Consider the following 18,562-nt stretch of genomic DNA (forward strand, 5'->3'; position numbering starts at 1 on the left):
CTACACGCAACTGATTTTTCCAACATAACAACTATTAGCAGCCTTAAGATTTTCAACAACTTCTCTAACCTTTCTTCACTCCTCACGCCTGCAAGAGAGTACTCTCCTGGAAAGGAAAAATCTGTACTTACTTACAAATTTTTTTGCATCCTCCATGCATCATCCTTTTGCATCCTCCATGTGAAATGTTTGTTACAGATCAGATCTGGATACAAGATACCAGACCAAATAGACCCAGGGAAGGTTCTGTCATCCTGTGAGCTCTTGCTTGTAATCTAAGCTAGGAAAGAGAAGTCACACTAGATTTACCACAAACCCTTCCTGGATCCCCGTGGGAGAAATGTCATATTGGTCTTGCTTGTTCAGTAAAAGCAAACTTCAGGGCTGTGGGCAGATCCCTGTCACACAGAATCAGCATAGCTCCAAGGCAGTTCACTCACTTTGAAAAAGGCAAAACAATACTGACAAAAGCGGATTTAGCCAGTAATTTAATTTTCATGCTGCATTTCATGTTGCATGTTGCATCTCAAAGGTTTGGGTTTTTTTGTTCCGTTTTGGGGTTTCGTGGTTTGTCCTTTTTTTGTTTGTTTTGTTTTGTTTTTGTTTTTTGGGAGGTTTTTTTTGTGCATTTCAGAGAAACTGTCTCAGCAGAAATAAAGAAAATAACAGCCATGTCGAGACGGTGTGGACAAACAAGACCCTGGGGAGTGCGACATGGGCGGTGGATTTGGCCGGACTCCAGGACTCCAGGCGGGTCTGTGCGGGAGTCACGTCGCTTCCCTTCCGCATTCCCGCCTTCTCCTGCGGCTTTGAGACAGCAAGACCAGGAAAAACCTCCAGTGCCTTGTTCAAGCCACAATCAACCATAGCGGGAGCGAGGGGAAAAAAAAATAACAAATGACCAGAACCCCTCATCCTTCTCTGAAGTATGTTCCTTTTCTGCGGCACAGCACTGACAGTCCTTCGCTCTCACTTCCAGACGCCCAACTGGCGACACAGGCAAAACATACGCGACCCCGAGGAGGAGTACACGCCCCCCAAACCCGGCGGAGTCCCCGGCGGAGTCCCCGGCGGAGTCCCCGGCGGAGTCCCCGGCGGAGTCCCCGGCGGAGTCCCCGGCGGAGCTCTCCCACCTCCTCTCGCCCCGGCCGCGTCCTTCCACCCTCCTCTCCACGCCAAGGCCCCACCCGCTCTGCCCTCATTGGCCACGCTTCGCCCGCCCCCATCCCCGCCCCGACGAGGGCGGTACTGGCCGCACCTTCGGCCGAGCGGCGCCGCAGGGGATCTGGACCCTGGAGGGAACGGCGGGGCACTTCCTGGCTGGGCCCTGGTCACCTAACGCACAGCGACGCCGCGGATTCGTCTCCCCGGCCGAGGCGAGCGAGTCACCGCTTGCAAGCCCAGCTGCCTGGCAGGGCGAAAGAGACAAACTAAACGCCAAAGAACCTCCAGCCTCTGCTCCTGCCTGGTTTTATTTTATCTTGTGTCATTATTTCGGGGAAAAAAAAAAACCCACCAAAAATTACATCGCCGTGTTTTTAATAATTCGTGCCGCGTGTGCAGCTGTTCCAGCACACTTCTGATAAACAAAGGAAAAGGGGGAGGGGGCCCGCGTTTCGCAGAAGACATGCGTTCCGTCAGGAAGAGGTGGACTGTGTGCACCGTAAGTCTCCTCCTCATCTTCTATAAGACGAAGGAAGTAACATGGACGGAGGAGCGCCAGGAGGCAGCTCTCGCCGGGTAACTGCGGGGCGCCGCGACGGGAGGGCGGTCCGAGGGGGCGGCTGGCCGTGTGGGTTGTCAGGTGCTCCGGCGCTGCTCGGGCTGTGACCCGCAACCGGCGATGGCAGCGCAGCTCGGCGCTCTGGCTGGCCGACGCTGCCGGCGGGCCCGGATGCCGCTGCGGGATGAGTGGCGAGCGAGGCTTGCTGCCGGGGCTCGGCGGCCTCAGGGTGGGTATGAGTGCACGGGAAAGGACGGGAACTGCCCTGCTTCTGAAGTTGCCTCTCAGCCGCCGTAACTGGGCGCTCCTGGGAAGTTTCACCTGTGCGCGGTTGCCCCGGAGGCCGGGACGGTCCGAGGGGGCGGCGGCAGTCGCTGGAGCGCGTTGTGCCTGGGTTCCTTGCCTTTCGCAGGCAAGCGTGCTGGGATGCTGGTGAACGCCTGCTTCCGTCTTTGATGTTTGCCTGGAAGCTTTGCTTAACTTGGCTTTTTCTTAAGGATTCTTGCTCTGACGGAAGTGTGGGTCATCCCCCTTAGCTTTCGAGCTGCCTCCACCGAAAAGTCTAGTCCCTCGCTGAGACCATCTGTTAGATACTCTCCCTTTGCTGCCTGTGGTTGACTCAAAACGAAAGGCAGAGAGTTCCTTGCCATTTTTATCTTTGCACTTCAGCTTTCTCTTTATGTACGTGAATGCCTGCGTTCCTCATTTTTCTCTCAACTTGCAGCTGTTCTCTGAAGTTTTCAGCTGGTTTTTCAGCTGGCTGGGTTTTCAGCCAAGCTGGTTTTCCCATGGAGGTGTATAAGATTTTGATTTCCCTGGAGCAATGCATAAATTTTTTGGTCTTTCAATGTAATGGATAAAAGCTAAGTAGGAACTTGCTTTCTGTTTGCTTGTGCATGTCGACTGTGGGTAGAATTCTTTCACAGCAGATTTTTGTCCTCTTGTGTAAGCCCTTGCCTTAGTTTAAGGAGGAAGCATACGGGTATTTTAAGTACCCGTACAGTACTAGAGGAAGCTGAGTAAATTGGGGGCTACTTGGCCCCCGGAGTTAAAGACAGAAAGCATGTCCCTCTTTCTCAGGCAGTCCGGTGAGGGAGGGGGACACAAGCAGCTGAGCACGGCTGGGCAGCTGTGGCCTCGGCACATGCTGAGGACAGGGGCTGTCCTCACCTCTGCATGCAATATTTGCTTCCTTTGTTTTTCAAGATTTTCACAACCTGCTGGTATCTCTTCCTCTTGTTCAGCCTGGGTGTAAACCAGTTTCTACCACAAAGCTATCTATATTCTTAAGAGATGTACAGAAGTTTAAAATTTGGGGTTACAGCTGTGTAAAAACAGACGTGAAAATGAACATGTGAGGTAAAATTGTCATTGATACCCCTGTTTCTTAGTATGTGCTCCTTCCTCTCAGACTAGAAGGAACGGATGAAATTATTCAGAAATCAGTGTATATAAGTTGGGAAAGAAAAAAAACTGCCTTCTGTTTACTGCACATTGTTTGACACATAAAATGAACTGTTGTTTTAATATTAAATGGAAGGAAACAAGTGTGTTCAGTTATAAATATGTATGTTCCTAACAAACTTTTTAAAATACAGCTGCAATATACTTCTGACTAGTCATTTGTGATATCTCTGTTTCTTTATCAGGGAGACTTCTTGTGCTGTATGGTACCACTCATTTCGTCTGCTGAAATATTTTTTCTCTTCACAGCGTGTCATCCCATTCATTACTCTATGTAGTAGAAAAAATAGCCTAAAAATGTATTGCTCATAACTGCTGCCCCTATTGATGTTACACTTGCCTTTCTCCTGAATTAGGTGTTTGGGACGTTGGGTTATTTTTGACTGGTCATGTGGGCAAGCAAAGTCAGTTTTCCATGGGTTGTTTTACTTTCAGAAGTTATGAATGTACGAGGTGGCCCATTTTATGGTTATTAGTGGCACCAGACAATCCAAAATGGACTGACTATATACAGCTCCAAATTATATGAGAAACTCTAAACCAGCTGTGCACTTTCATAGAGAAATATGCTAGGACAATTACTGTGAAGCGCACCCTAATTCAAACAGACAGTAATGTCCCTTTAAAGGTTAAGCAAGTAATGAGACGTGCATGCTATGGGCAGAGTAGTGTTGCTTAGGCAGTGTCATCTTCTCCTGATAAGGAATACACTCCAAGTCAGTCACTTTGTTTAATGAACTATCTTCATGAGAAGAGAGTCTTGTTATATAGGTCTGATTGGTCACCAGGCAAAGTAATCCAAACTGAAGGCTGACACGGTCAGCTGTAAGTTACTGCCACAGTATGGCAGCTCTTTCAGTTAAATCAGAGAGGATTTGCAATGATTCTAGAAGATACAAAATAATCCACATTTCTTTCACTTATTTACACAATGAAGAATTACCTGGAGAAAGTTTTGATTTTTATGTATTAGTTTATTTAATATTGCTTTAAGCGGAAATTAATCTAATAAAAGAGAGAGGAGCATCTAAATGAGGACATTTGTGTTCGTAGTAATAACTTTAACACAATGTGCCTAGGACCTTCTTTCATAAGAACATAATTTAACATTTTTTCGTTGTACAATCTTGTGTAACTCACTGCAGTTGTATATTGTGACTATGGACATCAACCACATTTCAAGTGCTATGGTTTAAGTGTGGGCAATGCATTTTGTTGCTAAGTTTTGTCACTTGTTTCACTGTTCAAGTGTGTACTAAATAATATTTAACCTAGAATAAACTAGAGACATCTCTGAAGTATCCTTAGACTGAGAGCTTTACCTGGATGTAATTTGGTCATTTTCCTTTAGATGCATGCACTCTATGCATGTAGAAAATGCATGCAGGAATATATATGTAATTAATATTATTACAATGATTTTGGAAAAGTTTTAGAGAATAAAAAAAATTTATATAGCAAAAGGTATTATTGGATTCTGGCTATTGGATTTAGGGATTTCTGCAGCATCTTCCCGTGCCTTCAAGTCAGCAGGATTTGGGTAATTTGCGTACAGGTCATGAACCTAAAGTTGTAGGTTTTTGGTAGATGGCAGCCTTACCTCTGCATCAGTGTGATGTCTGGGCTCCAGGGTGTTGACATGTGAAGGTGAGGGAGAAGGGGAGCTGCAAGTAATGCAGGATGGTTTTGGTGAAGAGGATGGTAATGGTTTGTTAGTTATAGGAGCTTTTGCAATGACAGCACATTTTAGAAATTATACATATTACCAGTTTTGTTAATTTAACTTAATTAATGTCCTGTTGCAGGTTAGCTTGGGATTAGTCTTTTGTATAATTTACTAAGTATTATTGTAAATAATCCTTACAATATTATTACAATAATATTGCAAGTAATGTTGCTGTGTTTCTTACTAAGGGCATTGATGTCATTGTTATCAAAGCTTACAGCCACAGAAAAACAAAAGTCAGCAATTCTGGAAAGCTTTCAATCTCACATCTTTACCATTTTGTTCATTGAAGGGCTGTGGTGAGATATTCTGTTTCCAAGTAAAGTTATTGTTATTGGCAGTATTTCAGAGCATGTTTATTCAACAGACAAAACAGATTTCTGTATATTATTGTCCTGTGCACACCTGAGTTACAAGACATTTTTTTGTGGTGGACTTTTACATCCAACAGCTTTGATATATTTGTGATTAACAGCTATGTTTGAACTCACCTGAACATTGCTCTGGCATCTAAAAGACTGTGGATGATACACTGTGGATGATAATGGAAAGATGTGGAGATAAAAATTATTTTTTGTCATAACACCTTAAGTTGTGCTTGTAGTGTTTGGACTTCTCTGTCCCATTTATGTTATCCTATTGGCTAATATCACTGCAACTTGTGCTAGCTCACCAGATGTTCAGTGGTAATCACCCAAAGCTTACTGTATTTATTTTTTAATGTTACCTTGCCAAAAAGTTACAATTATAAGATTGATGGACAGGATAAGACAATTGGAATGTTTTAGATGTGTGCATGCAAAAGTTTCATGACGTGTTAGTAAAATTTTGTATTTTGTATACAATTAAGCTCCAGAATTCCATACTTAAAAATCTTTAGCGTTTTTAAGCAGGAGGCCAAAGATATCTGTTAAACCAGTATTGCAGATTATGAATTGGGCAAAGGCTTGAAATGAAACACTTGATTCTTAGTTTAATACTAGAAACTTGGAACCTAGAAATGCAGAATCTGCCTCACAATCATAATGAAGTTTTGTCCAGATTCACAATTTGGAGTTTATTGTAGTTCTTGTGATGTCTATTCCATTACAAATGTAAACAAATTTAAACTCTTAATTTGCATATTTAACTATTACAGATGGCTGTGTCATAGATTTTTTTCTGTTACAGTTTATTTTCTTTAGAAAGCTAAGCGATAGTTGCTTATTTTTGTTGTGAATAAAAGGATATATCGCTGGTGCTTGGGATATAAATTACTTAAACTGGCGTTAACCTTGACGTAATTGTGTGTTTTCTATATTGCATTGCAGAGATGGTGTACTGAGTTTGAGTAGATCAATGATCAATAGCTCCAATAAGATAATTCGAAAGGGTGGCTCCTCAATTTTCCAACATGCTGCAGAAGGTTGGAAAATCAATTCTTCTTTGGTAATGGAAATAAGGTGAGTTTCTTAAATAAAAAAGCAATTAATTTCACCTTCTCTATGATTATTTTCATTCATATTGCTTTATAATTCCTTTGGTCTATAAAACAGTAATTTGATTTACATTTGAGGTGGATGTTTTTACACTGTATCTATTTAGATTTCAGTGTTAAATGCAAGTGCATGACATTGGGCTTCAAAGTCATCCTTCATAAGAATTAATAAAATGTTTTCATCTGGCTGTGACTCTAAGACCTGTGCAATCAATCTCTATTATTCATGTCCATATTTAAGCTGGTTGTCCAGAACTCTTCCACAGTCAGTGGTGAGAAACTGGTGCTTTTAGGACCTGATTTTCTCTCATCCTAAAGGTTTGATATAGAACAGGTGAAAGTATCCTAAGCATACCAGTTTTCCTCCCTTGACTGGAGAGGCAGCTGGGAGTCAATAGCTGGGCCATCAAGTGTTGTGAATCCACTTGAGGCTGTGGCTGGTCCACATCACAGGGTCAGACACTGACCATAGCTGTGTCTTAAGCAGTTTCCTTTCTTCATGCCAGGCTAAAAAGAGCCTTAGACTTATGCTGAGGGGGTAACCCACTAGCAGAGTTGAACTGTGTTATAGTTCTGATGTGTCTCTACAGTCACCTTGGGGCCACAGAGTGTAGCAAGATGCCTCTGAGTGTGTGGTGTCGTATCTTCCGCATCTTCATCAGGAAGATGGCCCATGAGAGAGGCATATGGAGTGTGGATTGGCAGTGTGGAGATCTAGGAGCGTCACATTATATGAAAAATGAAGGAAAGTAACTATTTTTAACAACAATCACATAGCAGATTAGACCTGATTTCTGAATATTAAGATTTTGAATAGTAATGTGTTCTAATTAAAATGTGGTTTCTATGTGATTTCCCTTTCTACTTTGAAATTTTTTTATTTTTAATTTTTTTTTTTAAATTAAAGGACAGTTTACAAACCCCTTAATCAGGCATTGTTTCCATGTATAAAAGCATGGCTTCTCTGAAGGAGAAATTTAGGGATTTTTTAATGACTGCTATTTTATGTCCCTAATTCTAAAGCATGCAGAAGAGAAAGGTAGCTCAGAAAGGTATGTATCATGAGTTATGGGTCCAAAAGTTGGGAGAAAACAGCTTTTTCTACTTGTGAAGTAAGCTGATTTGGAAGTGATTGAGTGACTATAAGTAGAGACAATTATTCTCAGTCATTTTACTGAAAATTTGAGTATCATTTAAAACCAATACGCTTTGCTGCTCAAGCCAAACAACAAACAAGAAAAAATATTACAATAACTTTTTGATTAAAATCAAGAGAGAAAATTAAGCTTGTGTTTTGCCAATTTTCCACCTGTTCCAAATGCAAAATATATTATTCAGACAAAGAGGTGAAACAGTAGAGAATGCTTTAGTATTTTTTCATCCTGTTAATACATGTGTATCATTTCAATCTGCTAGATTAATGAGATTCAAAATAACTTTTTTCTTTATTGTTTCCACAGAGGGAAATTTCTCTTATTTAATAAATCACTATTGTGTACCTAAGAACCACTTTTATATGCGGGATTTTTAAAAATATTGTGCAGGGAAGGGGGTCTTTTTTGTCTCGTTAGTATAGTGAAGAAAACAGTGTATCTTGTGCACTGGCTTAAGTACTAGAAGTAGAGGTTCCACCACAATTCTTCCATTGTAAGATTTTCAAAGATTTTCAAAGATTTTCAGTACCATAGAGGGCATAAAGCTGAGATTATTTAGAAGTCCACATGGCCAGTCTTGTTTTCCGAGGAAAACTTACCTTAATGAACTCTGGGGCAGAGAGTAGGTGTGAACCAGAAAATTATTTTAGATTTTAGATTAATGTGACTTAGGGCCAAAAGTTGACATGAACTCTACAAAAGGAGTCAGTGCTATCTGCCAGACATCTTTCCAGAAATCCTCTTTGCTGACATACATAGCACATTCAGTTATGGTGTTAGTGGTGAGGGAGGGATATCCAGGAGGCTTTTCACTGAGGAAGCTGCATGCAACCCCTTATGATGTCTTTTCAGTCTGATGTTGACTAAATTATGTACATTCTCTCACTTTTTCAGGTGGTTTGCTATACACCTTTCTTCCATGTTACAACAGTAAGAAGCATTTTAGCTGTAGTTTTACACTTACACACCTATCAGGACTAACTTAAAAGTGTCTATCAAAGTCGTACAGTATTCTTGTGGTTTAACTAACTGCTTAGCCCTCCATAATATGTTACATGCACTGTGTAGACTATGAAGATGATTCATTGTCTATAATTGCAGCGGTTGACATAAGAGTGATTGGTAGTCTTGTGGTGTGACCATAGGAAGTAACAGTAAGAGAGAAACAAAAAACAAGCTAGTGCCTGTTGAGTCATGTATAAAAATGTTGTCATTTCTAAGTAGAAGAGAAATAATTTGTGAAGTCATTAGTGTGCATCATAAAAATATTTCATAAAACTTACAGTCACCCATAAATGACAGATGTTTTTGTGTCCTACTTCAGGACACAAATGTGCCACCCACATTAGCAATTTTCAAATTGTAGAAAGTATTTTTTTTGCTATGTGCAAGGACTATTGGTCAATGATGTGTCAAATCTTGATTGGCATCTAGAATATTATGCTTTGCTATTGCTTTGTTGACTTCGTGGGCGTCATCTCTGGCGATTTTATTTTTGCTCAAGTTAGTGATGTGTCTATCAGCCTCAAAGGCCTTAGGAATTCTTGGCAAAGCCAGGCTCAGATAAAAGTCAGTGAGTGGTAAATCTTCTTTATCAGGACCCCACGGAAGGATGGAAGGCTTCCAGTGGATTTCTGGTGTTCTAGAACTTTGCAGCCAGAGAAGGCAGTCTTTGAGGTGTAGCAGCCCTCTTGGGAAGGCAGCAGCCTTTTGGAGATACTAAGCAGGCTTAAGAAAGAGCTAGACTTTCTGTGATTGAGATGAAAATTTTGGTTATTACTAATTACTTGGGACAGTGTGAAATGTGCTGCCTTTGCAATGACTGGTTTAGTGGGAGACTGATTTTTGCAACTGATGTTAACTTCTCATTGCTGGCAACTTCTTTGAAGAAGAATTGATGATTCCTGTCACAAAGGGAAGAAGACTGCTTTCCTGGCTCCCTTTTCTATCTGAGTTATTTCAGTCATGGAGAGGAGTCCACGATCTGCTAAGGTTTTATGTCTTATGTCCTTTCTACACTCTGTGGCAATGTGAAGGTTTTCCTTATGCTTATAGAAATAAGGAGACTTCATTTGTAATGAAGGCTATAGTTTCAGAAAGTAGGGATGTGGTTGACATGGTACAAACCTGTTTGTGAAAGCCTTCCACACAGGGCTGACGACAGCACATCTGTGACCTGCATGAAATGAACTACAGTTTGATGTCTGTGACTTTTTTCTACTTACATTTAAATAAATATGGGAATTTATGCTGAAAGGAGCAGAAGAAGATTATGAATTGCAGGAAGGCAAATTTTTCAATAAGTACATTGGGAATGTATTTATCTCTGCAATGTAACATTGGGAATGTATTTATCTCTGCAATGTAACAGAGACTATTTCCTGTCAGAAAAGCGTCAGAGAATTTGTAAGGTGTCAGCAGCACCTAAAAAACGAAGCATCTTCTTCTTCAAAAGGTTCAGATTATTATCAATTTTTGTCTTACAAGTTAGTGTGAAACAGCTGTGACATGTCCCTGAAATGCAAGTAGTAAACACAGAGCCAGCAAAGGAGCACTACAATTGCTAAGCAGTAAATACGGATTCAGCAATGGAGCATTACAACTGCTCTGAAGCTTTTGGAGCAATGTTCTGAAGCCATTTGCACCGTTTCTTTGTGGTTGTTTTTGTGTCAAAGACATAGAATCCAGGGTTCTTTGGTCTGGTGTAGTCCTAGTAAACCTCAGGAGATTTTTGCTTGCCAATCTATCTTACTCTACCTTGCTTATCTTCTTCAAAAGCTCGTATATGGACGACTTTCCTGTGATAAGCAGTAGTTGAGTCATGGTCTGTTTAAAATCCCTCTTCCTTTTGCATGCTCACTCTCTTGTATTACAGCATTTCTGTTTGTGTGGCCTCCATCAGCTGGGAATTCCTAGAAGCCCTTCCGGAGTTATTTGCAGCTAGGTACGCTTTTAACAAATCCAAATTAGTTAGTTGAACTAGATGATTTTTCAAGTCCTTTTCCAACACAAACTATCCTGTTCCTAAAGGCTGCTTTCCTGGAAGAGCTTTTCTTGAAACATCCTTTTAGACTAAAGTAAAACCTAGCACAGGTGAAAATAGCTGTGGTTCCCGCTGCCTTCTCAAGACACCAACAGGAGCTCTAGTCATGTACAAGAGCAAGCTGTGACCTTCTGTTACCATAGGGTTTGTTCTTTCATGTTGTTTTTAATTTAAATTAATTTAGTTGGCAAAAAATCGTGTTTTATCTAGGCTGTGATTCCTGGTGATTCTAAAGGCTGAGAGCCACCTTCTGCTTTCCAGCTGCAGAATGCAAAGCAGAGTCAGGACTTGCTAGGGTTGGAAAGTTGAGTTGTTTATGAAGGCCTGTCAGAGACAGTCTGCAGGAGATTAAGGGGAGGGATTAGAAATCTATAGCATAAAAGTTTAAAAAAATTGTTAAGTGGTTTCTTATCCCCAGGTAAATGAAGGATATTGCTAAGAGTAAGATATAGTCCTAAGCAAGGCATAAGGAACAAGAGCAGCCTCAGCTGCTGTGGAAAAGATCTGAGGAATGCTATGCTTCCAGTAAGGCCAGGGAAGCACTGACAGAGGTGCATGGGGAGGTTGTTAAGTCCCCACCTTGGGGGGGGATTATTAGGATTATTAGGAGCATATTAGATAAACATGGGCTGGGAGACATGGAGATAAAGGCACATCTTCAGTGGGCACAGAGAGGATCAAGTCGATCTCTGTTCCATAAAGTGATTGCTGGTGAGCCCTTCTGGGCACTTAGGATGCACTCCAGAGGCTTCTCCTCACACCTGGGGGTCTACTCAAGTCTAGCAGCAATGATTTGTGGCACTGCCTTCCTCTACAAAAATGACTTTTCCCAGAAAAAGCATTCACTGTCATATTTCAGTTTTCTTAAGAACGTCTAAAAATATACATGGGTTTGTAATCTTAAAATTCAAATCATCTAGTGGTCTATTTTCTTTCATACATTCACATACTTCTGAGGCAGATGAAGAACAGTTTGAGATTGTATGATAGTTTTGTGGTACAAAGACCACAGTACAAAATAAAACTAGAAAAATGCATCATGAGAAAAATCTCACCATGTTGCCCCAGAGCAGTACATAGTCTTAACATTTGGAAAGCTGTTCAGAGACATTACTGTTATATGAACTCATCAGACAGCCCAGAGTCAGCTGGTACTTAAATATTATGGAGATCTGTTTCTGCTTATCAAAGAAAAACCACAGGTCAGTCACAGATTATGACACTATGGTTTTTTGAGTCGTGCAAACATGTTCCAAGCAGCTGCTTGGCTACAGTTAAGGGTGAGTCACATCAGTCTCACCTGCCCACAAAACTGCTCAGGTTTTGGGTGAGTCACATCAGTCTCAACTGCCCTGACACCGTTTAATTTGTCATAAAAAAAACTTGAAAACCACTTCAAACGAAACTGTTTGTTTACACAGTTTAGCTTAAGGCTGCAGAACACCATTTCTTCAAGGTTTGCTAAAAATAGTGCTCTTTTTTCCTTTGCAGTTGAGCTTACTTTTGAATTTAACATGCAGCTTGAAGCGGATTAACACTTACTTGTCATTATTTTGTTTTGTCTTAATCAGAATAACCTTGTTGTGCTATTTTTGGTACTCTTTGTGGGACAGAAGTTTAAACAAGTTGTTACTACTAATCAGCCTCAAAACTGACTAAGACACTCACGTATGTACACTTAGTATTTGTTGTGTCCCTCAGTATTTTCTTTTTCCTTATCACTTACATGAATATCGGAAGTACTGTTATCGCCATGGTATCAGTGAGTCAGTAGTGCAGAGGAACTTAAAACAGTAGCATAGACTCTGCATTATTTATCATATTACTTTCAGTATTAGAAGATACCTGGATACAGTCAGATGAATCAAGAAAAAATATTTTAATGTTAACATTATTGCATATCTCTCATATAAGGATTCCACTGCATACTGCAATACCTGTGTGCACATTTAACTAAATATGCTAATGACAGCTTCAGATAAGAAAACATTTTTAAATATGTGAGAAGATACTAAGATTAGAGACTTCTGCCATCTCAGCATTTTATTGAAAAATAAATTTCATAGACATTTTGGAAATTTCAGCTCTGTTAAGTAAATGGTTGATTATCTGATTCTAATTCAGGTCCACATGAAATTCTTTGGAGGACTTCCATAAGCATATAGATAAATGAGTTTTGAATGTAAGCCACCAAATGAATAATGAAAGCCAATGTGCTTTTACTTTTTTGACACTGTTTGCATAACTTCACTGACTTCCTCTTACTTTTAAAAGTAATACAGAAGATACTGTGTTCGTGCACAAATGTTGCTACTTTTTTGCTAACATGGACAGTTTTAGGCCATTTTTTTCTGGATAACAGGGACTAACACAAATCTGGTGATCATGTGACTTTTTGTAATTGTAAATCTAGTTTCTGTGCATTGCACATAAGTTTTTGGGGTTTTGAGACTCATCAGTGGTCATCCCTTCTCAAGTCAAAGTTCATGTGAAATGAGTTTCTTGATAGCTTGGCTGATGATGTTCGTAGCTTTTGGTGGATTCGTATTATCCTTTACACCCTATGTGATGAATAATTGCAGTAATTTTTAGTGCTTCTAGATCGGGTGATTCTTTCTTTCTTGCTCTTTTTTGTTTTGTATCGGTTGATCTATCTGTTGTAGAGTGCCCATGAATTTAAGCTATGAAACCCAAGGAGACTTAAGTCCATTCAGTTTAAAGGCCAAATTTGAGTCATCTTCTTTTTACAGAAATACTTTGCCTGGCCATACCAAAGGTTAAAATAAGGATTTTAAGATTGTCTGTCCTGCTTTAATATTCTGAGTCTCTTATATACCTCAGCATAAGTTGCCTTTGCTCTGAGGCTGCTTGCTTCATATGTGACAGCTGTAAGAGGTAGCTCAACACATTCCAGATATTCTTTCCTTTTTTTGTTGTTTTGTTTTTTGTTTTTTTTTTTTTTTGGCCAAGTTTATGAAATGAGAGGAATTACTTAAAACCCATTTTTATTATGTTTTGTTTTGCCTGTGGCTTTTAAGATCTTTTCCATGGTAAGTATTTAGTGTTGCTGGTTGCAAGATTCAGACATTCTTCTTTCTTGAGGCAGTAACACAAGAGCTGGCTAGTGAGCATGGGTGTTTCTATAGTCCGTGACTTTTAATTTGTGGGGGATTGTTTCACTTTTGTGGCTATGACTAAGTGTTGCAACTGCTAGAATAACATTTCTAGTTTTGTTTTCCTGTATGGTTGTGCTCTATGGAAGTTCTTCTTTCAAAGCTTAATATGTAAAAAACATTCTTTTAGTCAACAAAATATCAATTTTGTGTTAAATTCCACAGTGAAAAATATTATTTTTTTGTTTTTCTTCTTTTCTTGGTAGACTTGCAGAGGCAAAAGTTTCTAGTAGATTTATTATGTACTAAACACCCTGCCCCAGCTCAGCACTCCTGTCTGTTCCATAAGAGTGTTGTACTTGGTTCAGATGTGATCTTTCTTCACAAACATATCTGCTTCACAGGTGGACACAAGCTTGTAAAGCTTTGCTCATGTCTTGGTTTGAAAAGACAGGTGCCTGCTAAGGAAGGCAGGAGCTTCTCTTGAAATGGAAAATGCAAACCCCCTCCCTCTGAATTATTATACTTTTGAAATTATGGGGTTCTTAGGTAAAGATATGGGAGTAGGAATAACAGGTTTTTTATTAGGAAAAATAAAAATAAAAATGCAGTAATATAAAACAACAGTGACAGAGTCAGAATATGATCTGACACCCTGTTGGTAGCAGTCTGATTAAATGGTGGCTGCAACCCTCCAGGAGTGACAGAGGTATTTCTGTTGAAACAATGACTCTGTAGAAAGGGTGTAGGTTTTCTCTGAGGGTGCAGTGGTGTTATAGATGGGCCTGTCTTTTTCTGGGATTGTAGTGGGAAAAGGCTGCCTGTAGTGTTCTAAATTTCAGATTATATTCAGGGAGGAATGCTTGGCTCTGCCCCCTGGGTGGAACATCTCACAATGGGCTAATGTAATTTTATCAGTCATGCTGTGAGACTCAGTGGTCCATTAACAGAAGATATCTCCCCAGAGGGAGGATTGGTTGTGGAAGAGATAAAGAAAACTGTCCCACCTGGTTTTAACAGATGGCAATAGAAAACACATCTCTGGCCACACCTTTCATTTGCAACCTAAAACATTATCCACCCCTTATTCTATTACCTTCTGCATCATATGTAAAGCAATAAACTCTATACAGTGAAACCTTGCATACAGTTCTTACTGAAGATTCCTCTGTGGCACACAATGTGTTTATCTTTCTGCATGTGCAACTAGATCTTTGAGCAAAAAACAGTCTTATGGATGGGTTTGCCTTTGCCTGAAGTGGGACTAATTTAAATACTCTTTCCTAAAACACCTTTCATGTGTACCACAGGGACTTTATCTACTATATGCCAGCTTTCGACTAGGCAGCGTTAGCTTGATTGATGGACTCTCTGACCATTTAGTTGGTTTTTCTAAGTTCATTTTCTTATTTCTGAAGGTTTTCCTACCAAGTGCTTTTAGGATAGTCTTAAGTAGTTTGCTGTACTGTTTAGCTTTCTTGGCAGCTGGTGCATGATAAGGGATATGATATATGCATTTAATACTATTAGGTTTTTGGCCTAGGTGTTTGTAAGGTTGCTCTTGAAAGAAGACCCCTTACAAATGGGTCTTTTCTACCTTTATTCTTTTAGGGTGTTATGTCTCTATAGGACTTGCTTTTTTAGGTTTAAGATTGTGTTTTGATGGGTAGCATGAGTCACAGGGTAGGTTTCTAAATATTTAGTGATGGCTTCCACCATGATTAGTATGCAGCACTTCCCTTGGTGGTGATTTGCGGAAAAAAACAACTCTACAACTTGTAAAAGTTGTAAAGCTGGTATGTTTATTACAGTGCCAGATACATGATCGTTTCCCCCAAAGGACGTATGCACCCCTGAGAATTCCCAAACCTTTTTTATGCCCCTTACTTGTACATACGCATGGAGTTTCACAATAGGTTCATGCGTATTCATTTTACTGGCTTCATGTTACAACTTGCAACTAGTCCTTATCACTCCTGTACAGAGAACTCTCTGGTCACCCTGTCCGTCTCTTGCAGCCTCAGCTTTGGCTCTCGTCTTTCAAAGTTTCAAAGTTCAAGGAGCCCCTCTTATCTTCCTTCTAGCTTGGAAATCTGCATTCTTTTTCCTTGGCCAAGGCAGTTTTGCGAGCCAGGCTTTTTGTGAGAACAGGCACAGACGAGTTAACAGACTAAACAAGTTAAAACAGCATGTTTCATCTATGCAAGCAAGCTACAGACTTAATAATTCAAAACAGCATGTTTCACCTAAATCCGAAATGGATTTCTGCCCTGTTAAATTTCCACTCTGTTTCAGCGGGTTTGGGGAAGGATGATGTTGTCAATTTGCTGGCTTCCCCATACTTGTATTTGGACTATTGCCCACTATACTATAGTGGCTTCACTCGCTTAGCCTATTTGATCTCAGCACACGTCTCACAGTCATGGATAACTTCAGAAATACTGTTTATGGTTAGATCTAGCCTTTAGTCTCATGCTCACTTATAGGTAACATTTCTGTCTTGATGACCATCATGAGCCTGTTGAGCTATGAACAGCTTCCCCCTTATGTTGCCAATCTCAGTTTATCTGTGACACCTCTATTTTCGCAGCCTGATCTATTTGTTTATTGTTTTGGTGCTCTTTATTAGCCTGACTTTTGGGGACATCTACGTGATGGCCTATCACAGATAGCTTTTTCTAACTGAGTGTAGGTGGAAATGTGGAAAATGTCTTTCCACTCATTAGTATCCCAGATTGGTTTTTCTTTTATGTTACCAATTGACTTTTTTCTGCTTTCTAGCTAGCCTTATAGAGCATTGTCTACTATGCACAGATTGACACAAAGGTATACTTTGTACTTTGGCTGCTTTTCTCTTCCAGCAATGTTTAGAGCCAGCTGAACGACCTTGAGTTCAGTAAGTTGACTTGATGTACTTTCTTTTTCAGTAGCTTGTGCAACCTGTCGTTTGGGGCTTTATACGGCTGCTTTCCACTTTTGTTTCATCCTTATGATGTGACAGGAACTGTTAGTGAAAAGAGTGTATTGTGTTTTTTCTGCTGGTAGTTGATTGTACGATGGAGCTTCTTCAGCCCCTGTCACTTGTTCTTGCTCTTTTTTGTTAGTGAGACTAAAGTTTTCATTTTCTGGCTAGTTTGTAATTATTTTTAAAATCTCAGGGTGATTTGGGTTTTAAATACCAGCACACTGTGTGATAAGGGCAATCTATTTGCTTTATGTGGCATCAGTGGCATGGTGGGTAAAGGCAGCCTTTCTTTAAAACATCTACCATAGCACCAGTAGTTGGGGTGCTAGGAGGAGTTCTGCTTTTGTGCCAGTTACTTCTGAGCTGGCTTGAACTCCTTCATAGATGGCCAAGATTTTATTTTCTCTGGGAGTGTAATTGGCTTTAGATGCTCTGTAACTTTGGCTCTAGAATTCTAGTAGTTGGCCTAAGTCTCTTTAGGCACCTTCTGCCACAGGCTCCAGGATAAGCCATTGTGCTCAGCTGCAGAATAATGCACATTCATTAATTTTGGTCATGCCCTGACTGGGCTAAGGGCTATTGCATGAGTGATCTCCAGCTTGATTTGGGTGAAGGCTTGTTGCTGTTCAGGGTTTTAGTGGAAATTGTTCTTTTTGAAGCTAAACAGGTAGAGAGGGCTCACAATCTGGCTGTACTTAGGCATGTGCATTCTCCAAAAACCTGTGGCACCTAGGAAAGTTTCTGTTTCCTTTTTGCTGGTCAGTGGAGACATTGTGGTGATCTTGTTGATGACCTCAGTGGGAATCTGACGCAGTTTGTCTTGCCACTTTACGCCCAGGAACTGGATCTCTTGGGCAGGTCTTTTGTCTTTGCTCTTCTTGATGGCAAAGCCAGTTTCTAGTAGATTCTGGATGATCTTCCTTCTTAAATACTTCTACTGCCATGTTCCCTCACATAGTGATGTCATTGATATATTGGAGATGTTCTGGGGCTTCACTTGAATTTTCTCGTGCAGCCTGGATCAGTCCATGGCAGGTGGTGGGGCTGTGTTTGTACCCTTGGGGCAGTTGGTTCTAGGTGTACTGCATGCCCCCTCTAGCTGAAAGCAAATTGAGGCCTGCATTCTGCTGCCAAAGGAATGGAGAAAAATGCATTAGCAGTGTCAATAGTGGCATACCACTTTGCTGCCTTAGACTCCCGCTTGTACTGGAGTTCCAATGTGTCTGGCACAGCAGTGCTCAGCAGTGGAGTTATTTTTTTTAAGCCACAATAGTCTTCAATCAATTTGTATTTTCTGTCAGACTTACACACAGCTAAAGGGACTGTTGAAGGGTGAGGGGGTCTTACTGACCACCCCTTGGCTCTCTAGCTCACGGGTTGTTTTGTGGATGGGGATCACGGCATCTTGATTTGTCTGATACTGCTGGTGGTGCACTGTCGAGGTGGCAATTGATACTTACTACTTTTTCACCCTCAGGAGTCTTTCTGTAGATGGGTTCTCTGATAGTCTAGGCAAGGTGTTCAGTAACTTAATGTCCTCTGCCTCTACAGCAGCTATTCCAAAAGCCCACCTGAGTCTCTTTGGGTCTTTGTAATAGCTGTTTTGGAGGACGTATGTGCTTAGAATACGTGGGGCCTCTGGGCTGGTTAGAACAAGATGTTTCTGCCACTCTTTTTCAGTTAGGTTCACCTTGACTTTTAACAGGGTCAGTTGCTGTGATCCCCCTGTGTAGTGGTTTTGGTTCGCCAATTTAATATTTCTCCAATTTTAAGATTTCCCAGCCTAATATGCTAAAGAGTGTGGTATGTTTCAGTGCTGGTCAGTCACCCATGCACTCACTTCCTGCTGTGAGATAGGAAGATAGGATTAGAAGAAAGGCAAATCAGGCTCAAAAAT

The 18,562-nt window shown here is 40.7% G+C and overlaps 1 protein-coding gene across 4 annotated transcripts in view; it reads left to right on the top strand.

Annotated features, from left to right (window-relative positions):
* The first annotated feature begins 1,284 nt into the window (after window positions 1–1,284).
* Window positions 1,285–18,562, top strand: part of ST8SIA4 (ST8 alpha-N-acetyl-neuraminide alpha-2,8-sialyltransferase 4) — a 63,231-nt gene continuing 45,953 nt past the window's right edge. For 2 of the 4 annotated variants that reach the window (XM_041471616.1, XM_041471619.1), the window contains exons 1-2: window positions 1,285–1,740; window positions 6,224–6,355. In XM_041471616.1, the coding sequence (XP_041327550.1) occupies window positions 1,628–1,740; window positions 6,224–6,355 (245 nt within the window). In that variant the 5' untranslated portion in view covers window positions 1,285–1,627. Of the gene's footprint in view, window positions 1,741–1,780; window positions 1,953–6,223; window positions 6,356–18,562 lie in introns of those variants that run through there. The other 2 variants (XM_041471618.1, XM_041471617.1) reach the window with 2 other exon arrangements.

This window comes from Pyrgilauda ruficollis, unplaced genomic scaffold, assembly GCF_017590135.1.
Source record: "Pyrgilauda ruficollis isolate IOZ18807 unplaced genomic scaffold, ASM1759013v1 scaffold271, whole genome shotgun sequence".
NCBI classification, from domain to species: domain Eukaryota; kingdom Metazoa; phylum Chordata; class Aves; order Passeriformes; family Passeridae; genus Pyrgilauda; species Pyrgilauda ruficollis.